General features: G+C 38.8%; 1 protein-coding gene across 1 annotated transcript in view; it reads right to left on the minus strand.

The window, feature by feature from the left end:
* The window catches only part of SPTLC2 (serine palmitoyltransferase long chain base subunit 2), a 69,449-nt gene that overhangs the window by 38,655 nt on the left and 9,058 nt on the right, over nt 1-21,736 (minus strand). Inside the window, exons 2-8 of the mRNA XM_048059756.2 lie at nt 20,068-20,262; nt 11,585-11,739; nt 10,382-10,530; nt 9,932-10,056; nt 5,385-5,478; nt 2,809-2,914; nt 1,715-1,934 (exon numbers count right to left, since the gene is read on the minus strand). Of these exons, the coding sequence (XP_047915713.1) occupies nt 1,715-1,934; nt 2,809-2,914; nt 5,385-5,478; nt 9,932-10,056; nt 10,382-10,530; nt 11,585-11,739; nt 20,068-20,262 (1,044 nt within the window). The remainder of the gene's footprint in view (nt 1-1,714; nt 1,935-2,808; nt 2,915-5,384; nt 5,479-9,931; nt 10,057-10,381; nt 10,531-11,584; nt 11,740-20,067; nt 20,263-21,736) is intronic.

A 21,736-nucleotide genomic window follows, 5' to 3' on the forward strand; every position in this document is an offset into this window, starting at 1 on the left:
GACATTGCTTTCCCAGCATGCAAGAGAAATGCTTTAACCACACAGTGAAGTGGGCCACTAGTACAACGAACCTCTTCCAGAACATCCTAGAAGAGAACAGGTAGCTCAAGGATTTATTTTATATTATAAGTAATAAATGGCTGAAGTGCAGACAGTAGTGACATGACAACCCATAATTATGTCACAGGGCAAGAATATCCATTGATCAAAGACAAATGACTACGACAGACTTGTTGAGCTAACAATACCAGAATTAGATTGCAAGAAGGTGTTCGCATTACTCAAGCTGTGTGCAAGGCCATGTTTCAAGAGTGTTTATTGTAACAGTGGGAATATAAAACAAGTGAAATAGTAGGGAGCAGGATCTATGAGTACTTATGTATCATGCTCAATATAATTGTTTCCCCACAAAAGTCACCAAACAGGGCACAGGTCACAAAATACTTTCTCCTATTTACCAGCACAATATAAATTACATCTGCTGCTTTATTTAAGAGTGCAGGAACCTCAGACTACCACTCCTGCACTTCCCAGATAAATGTACCTTCTAGATTTGTTGGAGGATAAACACATGTCATATGGGAACAAAGTACAAACATACCATAGATCTAGGCTGCTTGTTGTTTAACTGTAACAAAACCCTCTATAATAGCTAGACCACTCCAGTAAAATACCATAAAAAACAGTACAAATGCCAGGACAGATTCTGCTGTCATAAAATTAATAAGATCACCCTGTTGATAGCATAAACTCTGAACGTATTATAAAAACATGGAAGTGCTCAATTTTATATTGCTGTCTGCATGGAATCAGAGTTAAATAAAAGTAAGTTGTAAAGTGGTTTTGAAATAAACCAGGTAGGAAGATTTAAGGCCTCTTATTTCTGAAGCTCTCTCTTAAACACAGTTCCTAAAATACAGCCACAAAGGACTCCTGGCTGCTCCACCTTACGCCAAGGGAGTTAATCCCACTGGCTCACTGCCTTGGAAAAAGAATAATATGGTGCTTTGTTCTGGGGAAGATGTCAGAGTCATTTTTGTCCAACTGCAGTAAACTATTAAAGAGGAGCATCTGCAAGTCCCATATCCATTTGGATGAAGTAATTGTCACTAAGGAATCTAAGGAATTATTGTCCTGAAAGGGAAATGGTAGAAGATATAAGAAATGGCAAGGATATAAGGAAGGGGACACATGTAACTGTCTACACCACCCCTCCCAAAAGGAAGAGTTTGACAACTGGCAACACTTTCTAGCAGAACATTACTACAGAGAAGGCTCAAAAAAAAGTGTCTTTTTCAAAGGAAAACTTTTCAAGTCCAGAGGGAATCAAATCCACCAGGCTAAGCTAAGAAGGGGATTTTCCACCAGATGAGCTAGAGAACTTTAGTTTTTGGCATTCTTCCTGCTACTCTCATTAGAAGTAACGTTGAGAAATCCCTGCTTCCTGGCTCCTAACACTTCCTAAAAAGATTTTACACCCCGACTGTACATTCTGCAAACTGAGCTCATCACTGACCACGTGGGATCTATAAAATGGAGGTATTTTATTAGACTAGGCTCTTCCGCATTGCAGTCTTTCACCGTACTAGACAGCATGTAAAATTATGAAGCAAATGGACGATCAGGGCAACTTGAGAAACAAATCAATGTTGAAATGCTTAGTGAAGCAATCCACCATCAGCCTGAAACAGCCACGACGTTTCCAGCATTTTACCTTCTTGCCCCCAATGTATCCTCCAGCAGCTCCAAAGCTTTTGGTGAATGTTCCCATCATAACATCCACATCTTCAGGATTAAGTCCAAAATACTCCACTACACCCCGGCCACTGGGACCCAGGGCACCTATACTGTGAGCCTCATCAAGGTACAGATAGGATTTGTACTTCTTCTTAAGGGCAATCACTTCAGGTAAACGGACAATGGATCCCTCCATACTGTTGAGAAACAGAAATTTATTTTAAGTTGATTTAATGGTTGGGACCTCTTTCTAGAGCCCCAAATCACTAAACTTGCATTTTTTCCCCACTCTCATTAACTGTGATCACATAAGAATGGCTATACATGTTTATATTCTACAGAGAAATGAAAAATACATCCTCTTTGCACCTAGTGCCCAGGTAACTATATTCTACTTGTTTAACTTCTCTGGGATGTTGACATACTGAATAAATAGTAGCAGCAACAGTAAGTTAGAGGCAAAGGAATGTGTTCAGTGATTATTTTACAAAGATAACCTTTTTACTTCCACCCTCATGTCAGTATTCTGATCTGCCATCTTATTTACCTATTGTTTTTAGATCTAAGAGCTGACTAGGCTTTCAAAAACAACACTCCAAAACACCCCATTTTGTGCTGAAAGTCACCATGATTTAAACGCTTAACACAACTAAACCTACTACATACTCCTACTCACTCAGAAAAAAAATATTCTATTTGCGTAATTCCATGCACTAGCATCATCTAGTGAGCACAGAAATAATGGAATAGACAAGCGGATTAAGACCTCAGCTCTGATATAAATAATCAATTTAGATCACTGATATAAATAATCAATTTAGATCAGCTTCTACAGTCTGATCAAGATGTGGGCAACACTGTGACAACACCACGTGCAGCTACAATACTAGCAACACAACATCCAGGATGTGAAATATACGTACCTCAGTTTAAATCTCACATATGAGATTCATGAAATAACTATATAAGTGGTTAACATCGTTTGATTTGACAAATTTGACAACGGAACACAAATACTAAGCAGCTAGATCCCCTGTGCAGGGTCTTAGGAATATAAAGAATAGTTTGTACCTGTATATTCCTTCCACCAAGATAAGGATTTTTTTCCAGGGCCTCCGTGTACGAGGTTGCCCATGCACAATAGCATCTTTGAGCAGCTTCTCCAGGCTTTGCATATCTGCACCAGAAATTACTGTTAAATGGTACCAAAACAGCTACTGGCTTGAACTTTGACAACGGCTAAAGACAGCAATACCACAGAAACACATAAATTGGTCCAGTGGGGAGGATGGTCCATACATAAGTCAATAAGCATGAACTTCATCTAGCTGCGGGCCTATAGGTGAGATTAAAGGGAATGGGTGACTATGAACTGCAAAGAAGAATTTGACCATCCCAACTTAAAAGTACAAAGCAGCAAGTGAGGGGAGGGGTGAGAGGAAAAAAGGAAAAAAAGGCATTTAGTTGTTAGGAAGAGAGAAAGCAATTTATGGAGCAAGAGTGTCCTTGTGGATAGAAATAAGTCGAAGAACAACAAGTTCAAGGATAATCAAAGAAAGATAAATAGAAGATTGACCAAAGTGCAGAACAAGGAAAGCAAGTGTACTTCTACGTCACTTCTGTTTAGAAGCTGAAGAGACTACACATGTGGAACAGGAAGCTACTAAAAACAAACAGAAAGGGAGAAAAAAGGAAGAGCCAGGGTGGGGATGATGACAATGCTGCGCATATCAGAAACTAGACAGAAGGTGCTGTTAGTTGCCATGTAATCTGAAACCTTATTAACCTCAGATAAAAACACTTCATATAATCCAAGGAGACCTAACAGTAATGTGAGCAAATACATACACCTGAAATCAATCCTGGAAAGGACGTGGGCAGGGGAAGTACTGAGGAAGGAATGGAGATGGGAGTAATCCAAGCACAGTAGTTAAAATGTTGAGTAATAGATAGAAACACTAGGAGATGAAAAAGAGCACAAGCAATCATGAAAAGATGATTGGTAAACTAGAGCAGGTGTAGCAGCAAGAGCAGCTTATGAACTAGAACTAGACTAGAAATTCGAAAAATAGTTCAAGTTACTGTTGGAAGATAGTGTTCAGGGAAAGATGAAGATGAAGTCAACTGTCTCCAACATCTCTCTCAAAGAAGAAAGGATGAAAGAAAGGATGAGTTTAGTGCAGTTACGGAGAACACTAGAAGAAAATGCTTCTGCTCTAATCTCTCAAAGAAGGGAGGTCTGAGAACTAGGTCTGACCTTAATAAACAGGACAAACTGCAGAACAAGGTAAGAAAAAAATGAAAACTTCTATAAACTGTATGAATGAAGCCAATAACATCTCAGCAAAATGAAATTAATTAAAGCAGGATAGAATGTAACAGGAGTAGTACTGAGAACACATGCAGTTTATTGCTTGCATTTTGCCTTCTGATTCTGATGCGTTACTCCATTCTCTTCCAAAGATCCACACCATCTATAAAGCTTCTAAAATATCCCATTATCTCACCATTACTAGCTTGTACCCTATGCCCACAGACTATCTATCCCTCCATATAATACCGGAGCCTCTAAATCCCTCACAGAATGCATTTGTCACAGGTATTCTCTAAATTGCTGGAACTGGACACAACATTCAGAAGTATGCTTACACAAATGCAGAAGCGGAACGCAAAGTTTTTATGATCTTACCCAGCAATTAAGCAATGCTGCAATCAAGGCTAATGATAAACCAAAAAAAATATCAAACATTACCAGTACACTCTACACTTTAAGGAAAAGTCTTCAAACAACAGAGAACAAGAAAAACACAACAGAAACAAGAAAAACAGTAGAAGATTCACTATCAGGTAGGACAATGAAAAAAAGAATTACAGAAACCCAAGCTTTGCTATCTCTACCAGAGGTTTCAAAGCAAGTCATCATGATCTCAGAGAATGATAATATTAAAAGAGAAGCTAAAGAATGAAGGTAGTGGCTTTATGAATTAAGGAGAAGCCAGTACTTCTTTCACTGAGAATAGAAAGAAAATTATTTTTAAATCTGAGAATTATTCTAAATCTCTCCTTTGGAGGAGGCTGAAACTAGCAAAACGACAACTTTAAGTATTTGTTTCCAAAATACACAAAACAAGTAATCCAGTTATATTAATCTACGCTTCACGTCCTGAAACACCCTTTGTAATTACATTGTACGAACACATAGCTCTCAAGCTTAGCATTTGTATTCTTAACGTTTTATCCTTTGGTTAAAAACTCTGTTTCCCAAATTGTAATTTAGACCACTACAAGACCACATTACTATGACTTCGACTGTTAAGATGAGTCTAACTGTGGTGAGCTATCAAAGTAACAAGAAGCCATGTTAGAACACTACTGCCCCTAAACTGCCAAAGGGCAAAATGTTCCTTTTCACATGCAGAGATGTAAGGCAGCACAGCTTCATGATAAAAGTGATACTAGTTGAGACTGAATACACGAGGGATTTCCAATCCACCATGATTAAACAGTAAGTAGCAGCAGTCTTCTGACCTTTCAGGTAACCAGCAATTGATTTCCTTGCATGAAATTTGATTTCCAACTATTAGAAGGTAAGACGGATCTGACCCATTGCCCCTGCAGAAAGGCAGAGTCCACCATTTTATACTTACTGTTGTGCTTAAAGATTCTAATCGTTGCTCCTGACAGTCTTGCTCCAAGCACTAGTGATGCATGATTCAGTTCATCACTCAAAATTAGACAGCCCTGAATTAGAAGGAGAAAAAGGAAGATATTAGAAAGGTTATGTTTTGTAGTCAAGCATACAACACCATTCAGATCTTAACTGCACATAAATCATTTAAGAACAAAAAAAAACAAAAGAACTCCAACATAAATGTAGCTGGTTCAGGCAAGACTGGCAAAGAAACAATTTGCAGCCTTAGTATGGCAAATGAAAATACACTGTTATTACTTAAAGAATTTCTTAAATTTCACTATCCAGAAAACCTGCAGCTGAGCATGCCTGAATGCTTTATGATGATTATTAGCACTCATCTTCCTACAAAGCCAGGTAAAACAGAGCATAGCAGCTTGCCACAGTTCATTTGGCAAGTCTACAGAGGTGCTAAGAAATAAAATGCAGGGCACTGAGTTCCTATATTAATGACTTTATCACTAAGCTGCACTGTTTCTTACATTCAAAGGTAATCACTGACTAAACCTGTGTTCAGAGTGGTTACAAAAAGCCTAATTTTCTTTAACGACCAGAATTATCGAGTGCTTTGTAGACTGAGGTAACGTGCAAGAGACAGTAACAGGAAAGCAAAAGTAAAGAGAAATTCCAAAGTTTTCTGAAGCCCTTAACCATTACATTTATTATTTTTCCAAAAAAGGGAATATATTTTCTTGAAAAGATACCTTAATTGGACATGACTGTTTTGAGAGCAGCAACAATTACACATCAATAGCTGATACAATGCCTACAATTACAGCTAATCAATGCCTACAGTTACGAAATGTGGTGGCACAGACAATAGGAGTATTTTCTCCACAATAAGGGAAATTTTGCACTACAACTGCCATGTATCTAGAAGCATTCTACATTCTTGGAAAACCTGAGACTGGTCTTCCCCATGAATGGCACTAAATCTTAAGTGTTCCAACTACTGTTACAAGAAAGGTTCACCCTGCATATTTTGGAGACTAACAAAAGCAGCATGCAAGTCTCCAACTAGTATTTGCTATTTGGAACAGGACATGAGCGTGTATACTATGTCACAGGGTATTGCTGTTAAACACAGCTATAACAGCTGAATAAACCAGTACTAGCATCCTTCTTAAATGGTAAGAAGTAGGAAAAAAATGATAGATTAAAAAAAGATGATGAGATTAATAGTCTAGAAGAGGCTTCTCCATAAGTACCAATATGAGTGGTTGATAGAGAAAGAAGATACAACAAATTGTTGAGTAGCCCTTTATTTGGTCCTCTATATCAGAAGGACATTCAATTAGACCAAAAATAAATAAATAAAACTGAAGCAGAAGTAAAGAATCTAATAATTCATGCTTCTCAAGAAAGAGCAACGTATCAAAGAAATCACTGGTTCGGTACAGCAATAGTAATGTAGATACAGTAATGTATTTAAAACGGAGGAGTGATGCTACCACAATGATAAGGCTTTGGTTTCATTTATCAGCCAACTTACATTTGAGAGAGTAGCTAGGTGACTAACACTAATTGGGGATCACACTATAGGTATCAAGAGCAATAAATGCCAGTAAAGATCCCACAAATTGTGTCCTACAAAGCAGAAACGAAAACTTAAGTGAAAGCCACATTTTACCACAAAGTGCTATATAAATGAGTTGTGGAATTCAGACCTGAGCACTTAATTTCAAACTGACTATACACGGAAGTTAATTTGGTTGGTTTCTTAACAACCAAAGTAAGATCCTTTGAGCACCATTGCTTTAACTCCACTATCTAGCCTCTGTCAGTCCAAAGCTATGATGCAAAGCTCTGTGCTAAAGGCAGTACAGTATGCTATTATTAGCTAGTTACTGTAACAAGATTAATGACACTTACTTCAAATTAGGCAAGTTTTGTAGCCTAGTATTCCCTCAGTCTAACGACTTCTGACTATATAATCCTTAAGTCCCACATTACCTGTTGTCCACACTCACCATACTTGGCAGTGACTGTACGAAGCAGCTGACCACTTTGCTGTTTAACAGTGGGTCTCCTGCTGAAGACCACCAGGTGCAGAAAGACCTGGTTTTAGTGATGCTTTAACAGTGCTAAAATACAACTTCCAACATATACCTAGCTGTACCTCTTTTCAACATTTGCTTAGTAGAAGTTACTGTTGACGAGGCACAGTGCACAAAGCCTGGGTGATGCTGATGAAGCTTTTGGATTCTTTTGGTTGACCAGATTACGGGGGTAGAGTCGAATCCTAGAATTGTCAGGTCATATTTGTTGTTATTAAGAGTGGATTACATAGCAGTGTAAGTCACTTATATAAAGATTCTAAAGAGCAAAAACAGAACTGGTAGTCCAGTAATACAGAACTGGTAGTCCAGTAATACATACACAACTTTATTGCAATGGCTCGTGTTTTAAGCTAATTAGTAAGTTGTAATATAATTGCCCAGATATAATGTAAATAATTAGTTTCAAGTTATATTAGTGCCTGCCAAAGAAACAACTCCTGTCCAAATGATATTGTCATTACTGATTGTATTTTTAATAAGTAATATGTAATAAACCTCCAAGAACTCATGTTCCAAGAAATTTTGTACCCCAAAAATCTATCTAGGACATGCAGAAAAACACGAACAGTTGTGAGATGAGAACCCAAAAGTTTAATCAAGCAAAGGAGTCCCTCGGCTTCACTGAAGACTAACAAAGCATTGAAAAAACAGGCTATGCACACCCAGCCAATCATGTACTGGGTGGTGCCAGAACTCAAGATTTGATTTATGTGAGTTTTTATTTGTAGACAATGAAGAAATCAAAATTGCAGCAAGGAGCAATGTTGGGCAGCCAAACGAAAAAGAATTTAGTGAATGTTCCAAACCATTAAATGGTTCATTTGACAGGAACTCTTTTCTTCCAAAGAGAACATTTTCTGTTTGGAGTATTCACTTGAGTATTAGGGCATTTCTAAGGTTATGAGGCAAAAACTTCTTACTACTTCAAATAAAGTGCGCAAAAACTAAGTAGGCTTATTACTAACACAGTGCAGATTGTTGTATCCATCTGAACATGAAAAGAGCTGGATTATTAAACATGCAAGTTCTGTGCATGAAAACAGCTACAAAACATACCTTGGTATTTACTGTTCAGATTCTTTCAGTGATTGTAAAAAACAGTTAAAGTTCAAACGTGACAGCTAAGGAGCTGCGTGAGGTGTCTCAAGGATGTTCCGATAAGCTATTAAAGATATAGTGGGATCCGCATACGCAAAAAGAAAGGTTGACTAACTGTGATAATAGGCAATTTCTGACTTACAACAGAACACACAGACAGTCAGAGGTATGTTCAAGTAGACTTCTAAATCCAAAAGTTCTCACAGAAATTATGTATCATTTTTCTATCCAAGAGAAATCAGGGAAATGTGGGAAGACAAGCAGCAGCAAAAACCAAGTAAAAGACATAAGGATACGTTATTAAAAACATAGCCTTGTGGAGACATTTGACTCCAGAAAAGACTAGATGTGAAACACTGCATTTCTCAGGCATCATATTCAAAATAAATAAATTTAAAAAAAAGTGGCAATCTGGTTTTTCAAACATAATGCCTCTTCTCTCTTGGTATGTTAAATAGACACTGTTGCTTCAGAGTTACAGACAACATGAAGAGTAGGAGGACACTAAAGCTAGTCAAAAAGATAATCACCAGGAGGAAAAGTTGCTGTGAAGAACAAGTGCAGCAAATTCATAATCTGAAAGTGATTTCAGAAAGGAGAAAAATAAGTGGAATATAGGAAGAAATAATTCACTACACAGGGACAAATAGGTTTGTAATGCTAGGCTAACAGTGAACCACCTTCAAAAAGAAGAAATAGTTCCAGTACTTGTATTATTTTGCTCAAGATAGCAGCTAAGAGAACATACATTTTGCACCAGAAGATACAAAGAACTCTGTTCCATTTCATTTTCTAATAACTTCAAAACTAGTTCGAGACGCAAGACACTCAGGCTGCATCGTGTACTGTTTGATGGGGCACACAGTAGATATAATCAGTGTTTCCATTTCGCCTTACTTCTCTTGAATAGCTTTTCTAGGAGAACTTAGCTCCTTCAAAGTAACGATTTTTCAGATGTCACTCGAACAATAAATCCTGTATGTACCAACATGCAGTTCAGCTCATCTGTGTGCCTCACAACAGTCACTTCTGAAGTGTCTGAAGAGCATCAAAATACCTTCAGTCAACCAGCCACCATTTCATATACTAATGAGTAGCCTGAGGAAGCAAGCCATAACATGCTATGCTTTCTCCCAGAAAGAGGACAAGTTCTAGAGTGCTATCATTTCCTAGAATGCTGTTGCCCAAAAGATTTTGGCAAAGGTCAGTGATGCGTACTGCGACCTATAGTTTCCACAGAAAATATCTGTGAGGGCTGTCACTGAAGAAAAAATAAATAGCTTTTAGAAAACTGGACCATCATGGTCTTTGTTAGCCATGCTTTTACTAGTAACATGAGCCATACCTTGCCAACTAAAGCAGGAATGTTCATAGAGTTGGTTGCAAACCCCATTCCATATGCCATTGCAGATTCCACACCTAGAAATCTGGCAACTAGCTTTTCCAGCTCCTCATGTTTGTCCAAGTTTCCTGCACATAAAACAAATTCAGAGTGAGAAGCTTTCACTACTGCTGTATTCTACAAGAAGTATTTCCATCAACCAGTATGTGGTTTTGAATAAAGACTGTACAGGAACACTAAAAAAACTACACACACACACACCAGAAAAAGAGCAAATAAACAGTAGTCCTGTATAAACTAAACCCAGCAAGTCGTCTCCACGAAAGTAATGATTCTTTTATTGCTTAGTCTGAAGTACAAGAGCTGGAACAAGTAATGCTTAAAAGACCTGAGATCAAATTTAAAGACTTTGAAACATACAGTCAGGAAGCATCATCTCTTACTCCAACTTACCCATCTCCTGCCTAGTGCTGCACACCCCAGCTCCATACTGGGACAGAACTTTAGCTGCTGCTTGTTGGCAAGTCCCATTGTTCTGTGCAAATCCAAGGTAGTTGTAGGAACCCATATTAATAATGCCCTTTATCACTTTCCCTGTATACCTGTGTTTTAAAAACATCATAAGTTAGGACATATACAATTGTAAAACTAACTACACCAGAAGATTCTTATTTCCTTTTCCTAGAACTAAACATTAAAAAAAGTCAATAGAACCAACAGCATTTTTTTCCAGTGTTGACCCTCATTATGAAACTGAAATTATCAGTGAAAAAGATGTTCTCTCTCTCTTGTGGTCTCAAACTAAAAGTGGAAGTTCCCACAACAGTTTACACATTAAGAAGCATTTATGCTATTGTATCTAGCATTGCTTGAGGCTTCTCAATCTATTTGTTGTTTCTGTGACATGTCCCCCTTCACCATCCCACGAACATACAACTTTCTTCCCGATTACAAAATATAATCCCTAGATCAATTAACTTGGCAGCCCCTCAAGCAGGATATCCTCTAACTGCAGAAAGGAAACACATCTGGCACTGCTGTGCTAATGCTACGTGACAAGGAGATTAAGGAAGAAGTTTACTGGAAAAAAATTTTGATTATTTTCCTCCTGAAAGCTAAGGAGAGACAACTAATTTCACCAAATAGTATGCTGCAAACCTCTTCACACAAATTTGTGGTATGTCATTTCCAATTTGTAAAAAACCCTCTCCTTAAACTTCTCGTTTTGTTTCCTCAGTCTATTTCAGTTCTGACTCAAATCAATCATGCTAAATTCAGTTTCAGCAGCAACATTTAAATCAAGTATCTAGACTGATTCTAAACCAGCACAAAAAATCACAAGTAGTAATGCAATCTGAAGTGTCTACCTACCCCAGCTTCTGATCATCACACACAAAGACATTAATTTTACTATAGGAGCAGGCCAATTAAATCTTAGCATAGTCAGTGGCATCAGTAGGTGTTAATATCAAAATATTATATAAAAATAATCTTGGTGGCCAGATGTGGTTCAAAACAACAAAGTTATTTAATTCAAGCCAGTCGATAAGTCAAACATAATTTGCTGCTCCTTTAACCTCACATCCTTTAACTTGCTCTTATAGACTCTCTAACTAAAAATAACTGTTGGAAGCCTTTTCTTCAATTTTGACTCACGTGAATGTCCAGTTATAGTCATGGGAAACTCTCTCCATCATGTCCACTTTGGCCCCTGGCACACTGCAGATTGGACGGTTCCAGCTGTCTCGAATGCGCATGTAGAGGTTTCTGGTGTAGAAATTTTCAAAGTCTTGGTACAATGGGACAAAGTCCTGAAACACATCAAAAGCACTCCAAGTAAAAGGAAAGAATATATCACAGCAAATTGGAAATAAGAGGAATAAATTGTTTTCTGAAACAACAAGCGCAATTTGTAAAATGAAAGGTCAAGAAAATACAGGAGAAAGGTAAGAGCTCTTCACTCAACTCCTGAAACCAATTCCACCCAAAGCATTTTAAATACAGTATTATTACTTCTGCAAGTACATACCAGCACAAAATTACTTGAAGGTGATACAGCAGCAAAACGAAAACAGCAACTGAAGAGATTCAAGTAGTGGTGCAAAGTCTATCTGCTAAATGTGATTTTCAAATTTTTTCAGTCTGCAAATCCCCAAAGATTCCCCAAGGATTCTGCCCCAAAGGTTTCCTCAACAGGTGGTGCTTATTTGTGTATAACAAATAAAAGGCTTAGTAAAGAACAGGCATGCTTTTCCTAGTTACTTTTCATCAAACCTTAAGTAGCTCATATCATCTAGAAGCCATCAGTCACAACTAGAAAAAAAACACAGTCGTAGCATTAGGTCATGCTTCAGGTTGTAAAGCCTCAAAAATTCTGATATATGGGTGAGAGTGTGCTAAAAGCAATACAGAAACTGACTTGGAAGGTCCTAATGATGCAACGAGGTCTTGTTCTCTGAACTTGACTGTGACTTGAAATCCCTTGGCTCTTGTTCCAGCTCTATTATCAACCTGATGGCCGACTTCATTGGCTAGTCAAGGAGAGAATCTACCTGGAAACTAGCAAAAACCCACTTTGTGAGATGCATGGTTGTATAATCTTTACAACAGACTTGGATTCAGTCTTCAGAATTATGCAGAGCAAGGGAATATGCAATCGTTTTTTGGTTTTTTTTTTTTTTTTTTGCACCAGACAGTATGCGTTGCTTTCCTGAATATACAAAGACTTAAAACTGAGGTACTCTGCTATATTTTATTTCATACGTAAGAAATGCATTTAATATAGCAGCATTACTATTATCAGAGAGTTCATTCTTAGAGCTTACCACGTTTTTTTTAGCACAGAATCCAAACTCTTGAGCTACATTATGGCACCTCTGTTCATCACAGCTTATCATCCATCAAGCAAGTCCAACAGGATTTCTTTGCATGAGCATTTCCTGAATTCTAGCTTCCCTTCCAACATTTTTCAGGAAAACTATGTGGCTGTCTTGAATGGATAACACAAAAACGTCAAACTAAGTGTGACAAGTGCAAGGACATCTGAGCATTCAAGAACATGTTTTTCTGGCCTACTTAAAATGCTCCAAAGTCATAAGATTCCATTATTACTTTTCAATTAAAGGGAAGTTTGACATTCAGTGACAGCAAGAATGCATAATTAATTTCCTACTGTCACAAAAACATGCCTTTGTAAAAACCTACAAAAGGAAAAAGTAGACTTCATGACAAGGGTAAGAGCCAGCATCACATTTCTTCCTGTTTTTCACAATAGAAATGAAAACATGGAGAGAGGCATTTTATTTTAGGTGACAGGATAGGCAAGATAGAATATCTGTCTGACCAAATGCTAGTACTAGCCTGACATTTGTACTACTGAAGCAAAACTGGGAGTATTTATGCCAGTTTTTTAAATAATATCTCAAACAAACGAGCACTGACAAGCTTTTATGTGCAATGCTCAACTGAAGGAAGAGGACTTTTTTCCCTTTACCTTCCACATTTCATGATTTCACAACTTTCAGCTTAGAGTAAAAGAACCATTTAGGTCCACCTCTTAGCATCGTCCTACCAGAAGCTGCACAGGAAAGACAAAGCCCCAAAGAACTAACTCCCAAGTAGACAAAGCTGCACCTAACTCCCCCTCCGCTTTGCCTGTGCATAATGACATGCCCAAAAGGCACAAAGATACTCATTTCCATCATTTCAATTATGGAAAAACAAACCAAACTTAGCCAGTGTTGTGTCCTCCAGGGAATCACAAGTATATCCTTTCTCAAAGGCAGGCAGCATTTCTATGAGCTAAGATACACCAAAGGGCAATTATTTCTTCCATGTTCCTTTACTTTACAGTTTGGCATCATTTCACACATGTCATGTCTTCTCTGAAAGTCCTCTGTCAAATGAGCTTAACAGGGGTAGCTAGTCAGGTGATAAAGCTGTAATCCTACAGAAAGTCATTCATTTCCTAAAGTAGCTACACAGCTCTATCCTTCCTCACCTTCAGCATCTCACTGTCCCAGGCAGAAGGTTAGTTTCAAGCCTGAACCACTTAAAAACTTGGCCACTGTTACAATGGAGAAAAACACCTTGGTATTGACAAACACATTCAAAACCTCCAGATATGAAAAGTTACATCGCTACTGTACTCTGATACACAGTCCTGATATGCACGACAGTATTTGAGGCAATAGAGTGAGATCCTGACTCATTACACAGAGTCCAAATAGTTATCCAAAAGCATCAAACTCTGTTAGAGCATTTTATAGGGGCAGGGGAAGCAAAGAGGTTAAATAAAAACTGGCACATTAGAAGAACAACACTTGAGGGATTTGAACTTATTACATCTACTTATAATCTACTGAAACATTTTAAACCATTTTCAGCTTTTCTTAACCACCCTTGCTTGACAATTCAGCTTTGCAGCAGTTATTCAAGCACACTAACTATGTGACCCAGGAAATCGACTGAAACTTCATCCCGGGTTCTTGGCTAGGAGTGGAGGCTGGAAGTGAGTCACTGTACTAACTCCAGCAGGTACGCCTGGGCTGATACAGTCCAATCTCACCTCAGATTTCTGATCAGATAAAGTATGCTTTATTTTGAAAGCCAGGCTGACAAAGCAGGAAGAGTAACAAGCTCAGCTGGTGAGATAAAGATGATCACCCACAACAGGTTGACACCACCGAGAGATATAATGCAAGTAGGATCTTACAAGCCAACAGCATAACTTGAAATTGATTTAACTGTGAAGTAAGAGTTCCCCTAAATCTCAGATTATCCTAAGGAAAAGTGTCTTAAAACTCAACAGAAATTCAAGGAGCAAGTTATGGGTAAGGGAACTAATGTCTAGTACAGGATACTAGCCTTACTTTTTGGGGGGTACCAGGGAAGCACCAAGATTATAGCAATGTGCTTTATGTGAGGCATCAGCTTAATGTCTGCCCCTCCGTACACCCTCCCCTTCACCCCCAGCAATAAACTACTCCCAGCTAGCTCTTATAAGAGGGTTCCTTGAAATAGGATAAACAGGCAGTGCCATCTCGGCATGAAGGCAAAACTGACCTACCTGTTCCCTCAATAATCCTAATCCCACCGAGAGGTTTTCTTGACCCACGCAGTTGAGAACACGAAAACGGGAGACGGTAGGGATACTGTACCTTTGCAAACCGCTACAGGCTTTCAACTACAGCAAACAAGCAGCGACTAACTGTCTGTACGCTTCCACAACTACTTTTCAGAAACAAGTTTGGAGTTTGAGAACCCTCTTTCAGAGCTGGCACACAGGGTCAGACGGTTTGCCTGCTGTTTGTTTGTTTTGGTGGGGCATTCCCGAGACAGAGCAGCAAGGAGAACAGAACAAAGGCCAGCTGAGTTCCTCATGGAAATCAAATATTTTCAAATCTTTCAACTAAGGAAAAAAACATTTTGGGAAGGCAAAAATCTCTCAATCCATAGTGTTTCAAATGTTTGGCATTTGTAACCACAGTGCTTTATTGCAACAGTGTCCTAGCTGCTCTGCTGGAAGCAATCACTGCTCCATTTAAATGATCTTTGGAGCTTATTGTTATTTATTCCATCAAGTTCTCATCCTATTCCCAATCCACCAGTCTTTGTAGCCAAAAAGAGATATTGACCTTAGGTGGAACTGCTTTATTTGGAGGAAAAACATTCTAGGAGTAAGCTGATTCTTTGAGTAATCTTCTGAGTAACCATCCACTCAAACAACTGCAAAGGATATACTGTTCCCAAATCAGGGAGCAAAAGGAACACGTTCTTCCATCTGAAATGATACTAACATGGAGCTAAGAAATCCTAAACAGTTCTGTTCCTGTCAGTTGAAGCCTAGAACACATTCCACTTAGTAAAGTGACACCAGATGCAGAAACCTGAGTATCAGTGATCTCCCAGAAGCCTGAAAGATACAGCAATTTCAAAAAAAAAGAGTGAAACAAGGGAAGAACAAAGTTCTCCCTTGGGGATGCAGCACCTTAGCACAGGTGATTTGTAAACCCAAGATGTCATCATATTGTAAATTAATACTACAAATGAAGGTCATAATGAGGGCTTTGTAACCATTAGCTTGGGGCATGGCAACATGCAAATGCAGTGATTATGTTGCTTTTATAGCCAAGTTCTCTCGGCATTGCACCTAAGCTAACAAATGGTGCTATGAGCACCAGCGAGGCTTATCTGCAATTCACATAATGCATTCCCTGATAATACAAAACGAACTCTGAATGGAAGTCAAGTCGACACTTACAACAAACTTCAGACTTCTGAAAGGAAGCAGAAATACTAGTTCTATCTCCTGCTATGTGAGTCAGGAAAACGTGGAGCAACAACTGTGGGTAGCCTTTGTATCCCCAGTGGGCCTACAACGAGCTGTATGGATGCTAAGAAAACACTGAGCAAAGGACTCCAGCTTACTGCCCCTAAGATACTTGTTCACAGGAATCCCGCTGAAGACCCCAAATGAATCACAGAACGCTAGAAGTACGTTCTACATTGGCAAGAAACATACCTCTCCATGCTCAGAGTTAGCATTCTCATTTAGATATTTGCTCCCATATACAACATATATCATGTAGTCAGTAAGGAAATCAGACTGGGATAAATGTTAAAGTGGCTTTCATCCTACCTGTAAAACACTACGAGCACAGCAAGTGAGAAGGTTATGACTAAGCATTAAGGTTAAACTGGATATGCATAAACAGACTCCAGGGTAATTGAGAACTGTTAATCTTTCCACTCACCCATGCCTAAAAGAGACTGATAATGTTTCTGACAGGATGTGCTACATAACAGGGGGTTCCAGGAAAAGCCCAGCTGGATATGTTTTAAATGAAGCCAAAACCCATCAAAGACTAATTCCTGGAAATCCGTACTAGCAAAGCCTGTTCCTCTCTACATTTTTGTGTATCGTTGGTGAGTGAATATTAGTTTTTCTAGAATCACTCATTGCAATGCACTGCTCTCTAATAAATAACAAGGAATTTACCCACTGTCAGAGACAGTCCCAATATAAACCTGTGAGAAAGCCTATTCTTTAAGTTAGTCCCATCCACTTTCATTTTTTAGTTCTGGTACACACTCTGTTAAGTGACTGTTTAAGGAAGGATTTGCTCTACTGAAATAAAGCGCCCTCCAAAACATACAAAAAATGAAGGGTGTTTTTTTAAATGCTTGTGTTTTTTTAATACCACACATTTTGCACCTAAGCTTACTCCGTGCTGTACACTGCAATCACTTTCAGGAATACACCATGGAACACCGACATACTTCAGTTCCATGACTTTCACGACCAGTTCACTCAGCCCCGTATGAAATCCATCCTCACACTACGCAATTTAGTTCTGCTCACACAAAACATCTTTGCACACTGTTCATTTACAGTTAATCTCAATGGCTTTGCTTTGAACTCTTCACCTACAAAGTAATTTAAGAATTATTTCAGAAAGCTAAAAGCTAACCCTTTTGCCTGATACTTCAGAAAAACAATTAGCTAGCTCTTTAAAATTTATGTACGAAAAATGTTGCTTTCCACACAGAGGTTACAAATCTGCCAGACACTACTTCAGAACAACTGCAGGGCTCCTCTGAATTACGTGTATTTAAAAAAAAAAGTTTCTTAAGTAATTTTATGCACATTGGTATCTATTTCCTTACTAAAAGATGATTGGGCTGTCAGCCAGCAGCTTGATAGATTCAAATATTTGAAAATCATGAGAAACTGTCTCAAAAGAAGTCATTGAGCACCCTCCTATACCAAAATAAAACCTGGCTCCCACACTAGATACACTGCAACAATTCATATGCAGGCAAACAAAGCTCAAAGCACCGAAGCGTGAGGTTAAGTGCTGCAGGTTCTGGATCTCACATGATCAATTTGTTGTTTTTCCAATATTGGAAATAGCTGTTCCTACCTAAGCACTGGAAGCTTGAGTTAGGGAAGTGCACTACACTGGGATTTCTTCAGCACCAAAACTCTTCTATACAGGATTTCCCATTTTTCACTCTGCTGCAGTATTCACTGAGCTACTCATGACACGCCACACAGCAAACAGATCCTTCAGATAAAAAGCACTTTTGGACTAGATCTGTCCGTTGAACCATGGACTAGATCCGTCCATGGAGATCCTACGGACAAAACAAAAACAGAACACACGCAGCTCTTCCCTGCAAGCCATGATCCACAGACAAAGGGTTTCAATTCATCTGTCCAGGAGGTATGCTTGTTAAACAAATCTCTTTTAAGGGAGGAAGCAATACTAAAATTTCTTTATAAAGGAAAACAAAAGATAAGACTAAATTTCTTTTAGAACTAGGAAAATCAGTTGCTAACAAACTCTTTGCTTGTGTCATGTGTGACAGTCTTTATGGAGAGCCTCACATCAATAATACACCCCCAAATTACAGCTGCTGCCTGAGGTCTCCTCCTCATGACTGCTCTCACAGAAAAGGGCTACTGTAAACAGGATTGCACCTTACATGTTTGTAACACAACAAGCATTTAACCAAAATACAATAACTATCGTATAGAGTAACTCATCTAATTTGCACCAACACTCTTAGCTGGCCCTTTCAAATCCTCAGGTACCATGAGTATGAGCCAACATTTCAACTTTTATTCTGATATCTAGCCTTGGTATATTTCTACAGCTGTTTACTCCTTTCTGTTTCTATTTCTAGTTTACACATAGCAAAATAGTGTCTCAGGTGATATAAAACAAAGTAGCTGAAACGAATTTAAAGAACACATCAAGTTACAGAGATTTAGCTAGCAATGCTTATTCAGATACTGTAATTGCTATAACAGATCAAGATTTTACTTCCTGATTCCAGAAGTCAGTTTTGGAAATAGTGTCAATTTAACTTCCTGTACTTTTAATGAATATGTAGTATCTATTCTTCATTAAATTCCTATAAGGATGTTTCTATTTTGGAATTAAGTGCCTTACTATGAGTCAGCTTAATTCCACCTCATGGTACTTACAGAAAGAAGCTACTGTGAAACAATTTTAGGCATTGGTTGCTTTACTGTATCTTAGCTGATCTACCATAATATAATGTCAACTTCATCCCAGTGCTGCCTCCAAAAGGAGTCTTGTCTTTTCTCCTCCACCCTCCCATCCATAGTCGTTTGCATTCCTGACCTGCCTCCCCCCACCCTTATTTTCTGATAGCCAACTGCTCGTGTGGCCACCCAGAGAACCAGAAACCAGCAAGCAAAAATCAGACTGCCTTAAAGTTTAAGCCAGATCAGTTCCCCAAAGCGGCTGAGAAAACCAGAACCCCAATGAGCAAGAGTAAGCCTATCCACTCCACTTCAGGAGCAAAGCTCACTGGTATTCGCACTATGCTAACAGGGCTCACACAGGGTTAGCAGGAAATGCCTTGTGAACTGCAGCTTTTTAACTGTAACCTCAGTGGGGACTCTAAAAATGATTTTAAACAACATAAAATTATCTATCTCAGACTAACTGCTGGAGCTGGCAAGACCTTTTACCTGGTAGCAGAAGCCATCATTAATATTTTTTTTTTTTTAAATGCTATCATTAAACCAGGAGTCAGTACCTCTAATTACTTATTAGCTAACCCACTAGTAGTGTCTTGGACCTCATGTGAGTTTAAAATCATCCAGCTTGTGCTCAGGTTCTTACACACAAGATTTTCTTTGCAAGTACTCAAGCTAAAGAGAATTAATAGCATGTTTCCAAATCAAAACAGACGGCCACAAGAGCAGCATTAGAAAGCCTCCCACTGCTGTGAAACTCAAACCAGATCACAGAATCGTCTAGGTTGGAAGATCCTTCAAGTAGCACTTCCATAGCTGCTGGTGCTGGCAGATCAAGTCTCTCTCTTCCTCAAACCCTTGTTTCTGCTGCTCTCAGTATGTTGATGTAACTGTTGATACAGCTTTGCAGTGAAGCAGACAACGTAACTGGTCCACCAAAAAATAACCCAACTAAAACATTTTTTTTGTATAACCACACACCAGTAGTAGCATAACATATTGGGTATTTAGAAGATAAGGAAAACAGCAGAAAACAGAGCAATACTGCTCTACAAAGAAATACTTGAACTATAGCCTCGGCCACACAATTTCCCACTAAACATTGGTATTTCCCAGTGGTTACCTTTTGTTCTTCTCTTTCTATTGCGTTTTGACACTTCTCAATCTTCCATTGCCGCATGAAGTCTCGCAGATACCCAAAGAGAGTGAGAACACCATAGCCTACGTAGGTCAGCACAGCAACCAACATCGGTGTTTCTTCAAAAGCTTCATTGAAAGGCCTTTTGTATAATCCTCCATTGTGCACAACATGATTTACCTGAAGCAAAAGTGTAAAGAGAGGTACTTGTGAGATACTCATTAACAAAACATCAGGCAGGCATTTCTGAGTAGTCACTCTGATGGGTTCCAAGTTGTGCATTCCCCCTGCCTGTCTCAAAGCCCTTCCAGCTAGGTCCAGTTGTTATTAACAAACACTATGAGCCCCCATACACAAGGTTGCTGTGACAAAGCCTCCTCGTCCACCAAGTTTTGATATAACCAAAGTCACAGAGCAGTGAGACTTCCCAGACCTACTGCAGAGAAAACACAAACAAAAAATCCAGAAATAGTAACGAATAGTTTTATTAAGCTAAACAATGCATTCTCAGGATTATGAAAACTGAAAAACTAACTGGACTGTAACAAAGGAGACTCTACTTGAGAAACCTACATTACTGCAAGAAAACAAGTATCATCTGTGTGTCTCCATAGCCTTAGCCTAAAGATGCTGACGTAAATGCTGCCCTCATCCATGTGGTGGACATGTCAGACAAAATGTCATTGTGTACAGGCTCCACATTGCATATATGTCAGCACCCAGAACAAAGAAAGGCTTTCTGTGCAAAGTACACGCTACAAGTGTGTATGACCACAAGTCATCTTGTTACTTCAATACTACCTCCTGAAAATAAGAACTTGACCCGTTGTATAGTACGTGGGCATCTCAAGTATGATCACTGCAATGTATCTTCAGAAAATCTCCGCAGCTACAAGGCTCACTCAACATAACGCTGGGGTGGGAAAAAACGTCACAGTGTTAACTAGACTACTCATTCAAAGAAACAAATTAAAAAAACAGATCTAATAAGTGGATCAAAACCAAGAAACCTTGCCCTAGATGCACATTGCTATGTGTATTTCAAAGTTACAGAACAGCCATCCTATCATAGAACAGCTGTGTGTGAAACAACACAGTCCAAGACATAAATCCCCTACTTCCAGCAAAGCCGGGAAGTCTTACTCCTTGCAAAACAGATTTATTTATTTTTGCCAGTACTACCTGGCAGAAGTCATAGCCATTTCCCTAAGCCTAGGAATCTAGGCAGATTAAGACTACTTATGGGCATATAATTCTGTAACTTTACGGTGTCCAAATACTTTATGAAGGGTGTTGCCAGATGCGGATAGGAATAGCTGGGAGCCAAGATCAGCTTCAATAAATGCCTATATTAACAGCATGCTGAGAAGAGGGCTGGGACAAGGATTTGCATAGGACGCCATTTGAATTTCTCTGGACTGTACTCAAAATGCAGTTTATAGGCAAATGTAAGAAATGTATTTTTTAAATATTCTAGCCAAAGAAACATCAACACCTATGGAAGAGGATAATCTTAAATACATCAGGAAAGGACAACAGCAAAGAGTGAGGGGTGGGGGCCAGCAGAACAACCTAAGTTACTCTCCCACTGCATCCATACTATTATCACATGGGAAAGGAAGCCAGAGTTGTACTAGCCTCTATAACAGCTAGG

This window comes from Anser cygnoides, chromosome 5, assembly GCF_040182565.1.
Source record: "Anser cygnoides isolate HZ-2024a breed goose chromosome 5, Taihu_goose_T2T_genome, whole genome shotgun sequence".
Classification (NCBI taxonomy): Eukaryota; Metazoa; Chordata; class Aves; order Anseriformes; family Anatidae; genus Anser; species Anser cygnoides.